The sequence below is a fragment of the Nesoenas mayeri genome (genome assembly GCF_963082525.1).
Source record: "Nesoenas mayeri genome assembly, chromosome: 1".
In the NCBI taxonomy this organism is placed as follows: Eukaryota; Metazoa; Chordata; class Aves; order Columbiformes; family Columbidae; genus Nesoenas; species Nesoenas mayeri.
This window is the reverse complement of record NC_137541.1, coordinates 76570697-76576815: the sequence shown is the minus strand read 5'-3', so window position 1 is coordinate 76576815 and position 6119 is coordinate 76570697. Positions and strand designations below refer to the sequence as shown.

Below are 6119 nucleotides of genomic sequence, written 5' to 3'. Positions count from 1 at the left end.
CAGGACCGCAAGGAGGGACAAAGTAGGGGTAGAGCCTTTTCAGCTGTGTTTGTGAAAGCTCTCAGGGTTATGGGGTTGCTTGAAAGCAGAATGAAGCCAACAGGTCATGCAGAGCTCTGGGAACACAGCTGGAGTTAACTGTGGAGGACAGGCATGAGGTAAACATGCGCTTACAGACTGATGAACTGAACAGGAATAGGTAACAGTGTTTAACCTGGCGAGTAATCTAAGAGATATGTAGAATGAATCTACTAACCTGGTTGTTAAGTGGCCAGCAGACAGAGAAGGTCCATGGGTGTTAATGGGAGGGTGTATCTCGAGGGGAGGACTCAGGGGCTGGACTCAGGTCAGGTGGTGAACTCTAAGTATCCACCCCGCTGGAGTTTGCTCAGAGCAGTGCTGAATTTACAGCCACTGAGTTTCAGTTGTCCCTGAGGTGGTAGATACTGAATGCTGTGTCTGAGGAGCTCAAAACCATTTTTTTACTTCTCCTTAAGAGGAGAAAAAGAAAGAGACATTGCCCCAAAACAATCAAGACATTTCTCGGGTCAGTCTTAAATTCTTACCTCTTCCAGCAGCTGCTTCTCAAGCCCTGAGGATTTCACTGAGCCAATTTAATGCTGGTGGTCAGACAGTTTAAACCCATTAGCTCCCAGCTATCTGAATAATTTTCTCCTTGGAGCCCAGCACACTGGCGGATTGCTCTAACCAGAGCTGCAGAGAACTGCTGCATTAACTGGACATTTGCTAACTGTTGCGACCTGCGGGGTGAGCATTTGAGACCCGAAGAAGATGCCACTGGCTAGATCACTGTCCATGACTTCTCTTAATGGGCTTCCTCAGTGGGAGGATGAAGACCTACCAGTGGAGGATTTGTTGCTCTTTGAAGTTTCTTGGGAAGTTACCAACAAAGGTTTGTACAGCAGTCTTAGGAGTTATTGCTGTTTTCACTGGAGCAGAGGGAGGCATGAAAGGCTTGGACAAGGACAACATTAAGGGGTGATTGAGGAAAAGTGGGCTGCGGAGCTGTTGTATTGGAAGGAGAGCACGTGGCATCCATCTGGAGCCGTGCATGCTGTGTGTGGGCTACATCTGCTTGTGCTTGTGTGGGATGAGCATGGAGTCAGGACGTCTGTGTGTTTTTACATATTTCACCACCAGGAACAGGTTGTTTAAACAAGCATCTACATGTTATGCCTGGGTGTGCGGATGTATGGATACATAGATGTTGCTTTGTACATATTTATATTTTACCTTCCATGCAAATTCACTTGGGAATGCAATGCGTGAAAATGAGTTGTAAAACAGGCATCAGATTCAGAGTGGTTTATCAGTCTCCCTCAGCCTTCCAGGGCAGTGTAGAGAAGAGGCCAAATTTGAAACAGGTACAAATAAACAGAGCTGCACTGAAACCACTGAACAAAAAACAGATGTCAATGACCAGCAGTCTTTATGCCAGCTGAACCCCTTTTGGACTGGTCTTTGCAAACACAGGCAGTGCCAGACAGGGACTTCATGCTTTGTGCATGTGTACAGATTGAAAATCTGTTTACTGCACACAGCTTGTCATGCAAAGTGCAGACTGCTTGTTGTGCAAAGATCTTTCTGCTTCCATTTCTAATTCACTCATAAAATCACCCCCTTTCAGCCAGGGGTAGTTCATCAAGGGGTAACGGGCTCCATTTTTGCTACAAAAGTTACTTAATACAAGTAAATGATTGACCTCATCTGTCTTATTGTCCTAGTAGATAAATAGATTAGTCAGGAGATGGGATCTGTAATCGGTTAAGATTTTAACTCTAAAGAGGAAATGTGTGTGAGAGGAACAGACAGTGCTAGGGTTTATCTTTATGGTGAAACTAGAATTACGATTCTGTGATAGCTTTTGGTATTTTAATGTGCACTGCAGTGCAATTTTATATTGCTCTTTTTAGGGTGGTGAGGAGAATCAATACCCAGAGGTAGTACAGAGTAGCTTTTGCACTTCAGATCTCTGTGGGCTTATTTTTCAGTAGCTTCAGTCAATCGTTTTGAGTGAATTTGCTGTTATCAGAACTTGGAGCACGCAACACTTAGTTTTGCAGTGTGCAGGATAAGGAAGGCACTGGCAAGCAGATGGCAGCAGAAAACTAGAAAATACAGATGTTCTTGCTAACATCTCTGAACTCCATACTATGGAGTCATCTGGTTATAGATATCACACAATATGTTTAAGAAAAAGTAGAACACAATAAGATTCATCTGTCTTTCCTCACAAAATGCAGTGAATCATTTAATCACCCGTATAGCTCTTTTTGACTTCACTGAAGCCAAATCGACTGACACAGCTAAAATTTATTATTCTCACATTTTATGAGACAATTAATATTTATGAGAGTGAATATTTATTCAGTTAGTATAAAAAATAAGGTGCTGTGAATTACACCACGTACCAAACCCATATATTCAAACAGGGCTGACTGAACTAGTCATGGAAAACAATTTCTTCATTAGAACCACATCTTTGTGCAAAGTTGCCATTAAACAATCTTGACTTGAAACGTTTGTGCAAAAACACTTTAATAAGCCTATTTCAGCTTATTATTTTCTGGTAAATTCTTGATACTGATTTTTTTTTTCCTATATCTCCCAGACAATTGAATGTCTAAGTCACATGTCGATTTACTGTTCCCTGGTGGCCTAACTTTTATGAAGGGCTCTTGGAAAATGTTAAGGCACTGTGTTTTTTAGGAGAGGGAGTAGCCACAAAATACGGGGAGAGTCATCACAGAAGATGCACAGTCTTAGGAAATAATAGCTTACACTGTACTTCTCCTGCCTTCTTTTGCAGAAGGGAGAATTGTTTATTTGCCTAAGTAGGCTGACCTCACATAGATTTAGCACTGTTATGTTTTTTAGTGCTTTAGTTTTAATGTTGCCGTGTATGTTCCTAGTATAGAGTGAAAGATAAGCATTATCTAGGTTTATTGCCTCACAAGCTAATTTTGAACATTTAACATGAAAGTTTCTTTCTTCCTTTCTGGCAATGCAAAAGTGTGTCCTAGTAGTTCAGTGTAAAGCTGTTTTGCAGCTGTGGTGCAGAGCTGCCACTGCCTACAGGAGAGAGTTCAAGTCTTTGTGTTAACTTCATGAGCACCACTAGGTGCTTGGCTATGAGTACATTTGCTCATTGACCAGTACTGTTTCTTAGTGGTTCCTGCATTTTCTGTGACAGTAAGGCTGAAAGTTGTCTTCCCTGTGAGGAACGTACCACCAGAGCTCACAGATGCCTGTCCCACACCTGTAAACACCACACTTTACAGGTGCTGAGCTGTATATTTGAGCCTCTCAAATATATTCTCCTTTAGAGCTTGAGCATGATGATGGGGTCCTGCAGATTGGAGCACATCTGATAATGTATTTTGAGAGGATCTTCATGTGCCAGGCTGCCCATGGGGAGCAAGAGTTTACAGGAATTTCCCTAAGCAGGAGATGGTGCTGGTTGGTACTGAGGCATGAGATGCACCTGGAAGGAAGGACAAGTCAGTTGTGTGAATTCAGTGCCCAGACATCTACAAGTATCCATTATTTCCAGAGTTTCATCACTTCTTTCTCAGCAGCTGATACAGTGGAGGAGTCTCTATGTTTTTGTCTTTTCATTTTTTTACATCTAGATAATTTAAACATACGCTCTACCTAGGCAGAGCTTTCTACTTCTCTACATCTTTTTATATTGTCTGTCCTAGCTGCTCCCTGTGCTAAGTGATAATCACTGACATACATTGAAAAGCACTGGCAACTTTTCTTTCTCTTTTTTGCTGTCTGGAGCAAGCAAACACAAGGTAGCTGAAAGAGAGAATGAGAAATAAAAAAAGGTTAATTTGCCACTGTCACTCTCCCTGTGAAAAGGGACTTACCATCTAAACAAAGTACAACACGGAAATCATCTTGCATTGAAAGACCCCTGCCAGAGAAATGAGAAAAAAGTAGTTTGTTTTGCACGATTTTCCTCACTTTGACTCCTCACTTACAGGCAAGACCTGTGCTGTGAAGCAGACCTACTGTGTTTCTGTGGCAGAAGGGGGAAACAGCAGGCAGGCAGGGGCCCAGCGCATTGTAGTGCCACATGATCCAGTGGTAATCTTGGGGAAGCTCAGCATTTTTCACCCTCCCCCTTCTCTCCTAGTCACCACGCTCCAGTAAAACCTGGTCATGTGTCTGTGCATGTTGGAAAGGAAGACAGGTTTTCTTTCCCTCATAACAAGAAGACCAATAAAAACTTTAAGGGCAGGAGCACAAACCAAGTGGCTACAAGCTGTCCAGGTCTTGTGTCTGAAGCCCCACAGATGGAAATTGTCAACAGGGAGCAGCCAAAGGCCATTGCAGGAATAGTGGCAGCAGTCCTAGACATTCTTCCCACTGAAACTTTAAGTATTTAATCTGGATACAGGGGAGAACCTGAGTTCTCTAAGTTGTAACAGCTGTAGTTGAGTGGTTTTTCTAATACATTAATGAGAAGGGCTGACAATTTTCAGGATCTGGTCTGTGCTCTGTAAAGATGTCTTTGAAATCATTCCAGTAGTATTTAGATTAGTATCTCCTGCTGTAATACTAACAGCTTTTAGATAGAAAATAGAAGAATGCCTAAAAATGCCAGGCAAACAGCCAATTTATATCATCACTCAGCTCTGAGCAGATTAGCTTGAGTGCCACTGGTAGATGAATCCTAATTTTTTTGTTTTCATCCCTATTGGAATGAAGACTGCTAAAAACAAACCTTGGTTGAGTGCTCCCTGGAGCAGAGCTCTACGTGCTGTTTCTCTGGTCAAAGTCTGGACTCTTGGAAATCAAATCCTGAATCCACTGAAGTCAGTAGGACCAGCGTTTTGCCTCCTCTGTGTTAAACAACTTTCTATGATGAATGTCCCTTGGGATAAGGTGAATGATGTAATCTGTGACACACCTGAACTAACACACTTTGGGGAGTGGGGGTGTTCTGGCATAAACTTGGCATGAGCACAGCATCAAAGCTCTGTGTATTTCTAGAGTGGGGTGGTATATCAACGTCAAATCAATCTCAAATTAAATCTTGTGCATTGGGCGTGATGCACACAGAAATAGCTTCTGTATTGTGGACATCTGTCATAAATTTCAGCATTATTTCAGAATATGTTTGGAATGTCAGCATTTCACAGAATTTAGAGAACTTCTATCTTATGATGAGTCCTGGCCACAAACATAGCAAAAAAAACATGAAAAACATCTGCTATGTGAAGATGCTTTTTTTCTCACCTGACACATTTTACAACCTTATTCTATAAACAGTTCCCAGATATTTCAACAGGCAATCAATCAATAAATAAATAAATTTCCAACAAAACATTAGAAAAAAATAAGCTCAAGCCCAATTTTATCCCTTCTCTGTAGATCAGAGACACGTTCTGAGGGGGAGGGGTGAAAGGATAGTTGATGTAATTATGAATTGTGGCAGTGAAGTCAATTTGAATCCTGAATCTGAGGTCCCACTGCTCTCTTGGATTCCATGGTCCTCGGGAAAGCTTTAGTGCCTACAGAGTGACCAGGTCAGACCATAGTAAAGAAGCTGAAGAGCCCCAGGAACACCTTGATCCTCAGTGTAGCAAAGGTATGTGGGGGAAGGACTCAGCCATCAGTGACAATCTCCACTTACCTCTGTCTCACTTGCATAGCTTCCTCTCTCTCTCTCTCTCCTTCCTTCTTGGTTTCTGCTGCTCCTTCCTTCCGTCCTTCCGTAATGTGGGGCAGGTAGGAGAGCAAGTAAAATGAATGGTGGGTCTCTCTGGCAGTTTTCAGAAGTTTTGGCAATCCTGTGCTCAGAGGATCGCAGCTCCAGAAGACCTTTTTTCTCAGTGATGTTCCTGCGTAGTCCTGGAAGTTGTGGACCCCTCCTCATCGGGTGACAAAAAGCATCTTTCCGTATCACAGCTTGCAGCAGAAAGAGCACATCTACATATTAGATCTTCCACAGAGATCTCCAGTTGCATAGTTAGGTCTCCACTTCTGCCTAATGTTGTCCTCAGTAGTGACATGAAATCAGGAGACTGTTCTTGACTTGCAGACTATTTATTTAGATGGTTCTGATGTCTACCCTGGAGGGCTCT

The 6119-nt window shown here is 42.5% G+C and overlaps 1 protein-coding gene across 1 annotated transcript in view; it reads left to right on the top strand.

Moving 5' to 3' along the window:
• Nucleotides 1-792: 792 nt before the first annotated feature.
• The window catches only part of GYS2 (glycogen synthase 2), a gene marked incomplete at both ends in the record, with an annotated part of 39738 nt that continues 34411 nt past the window's right edge, over nucleotides 793-6119 (top strand). Inside the window, one exon of the mRNA XM_080344402.1 lies at nucleotides 793-913. Within this exon, the coding sequence (XP_080200528.1) occupies nucleotides 793-913 (121 nt within the window). The remainder of the gene's footprint in view (nucleotides 914-6119) is intronic.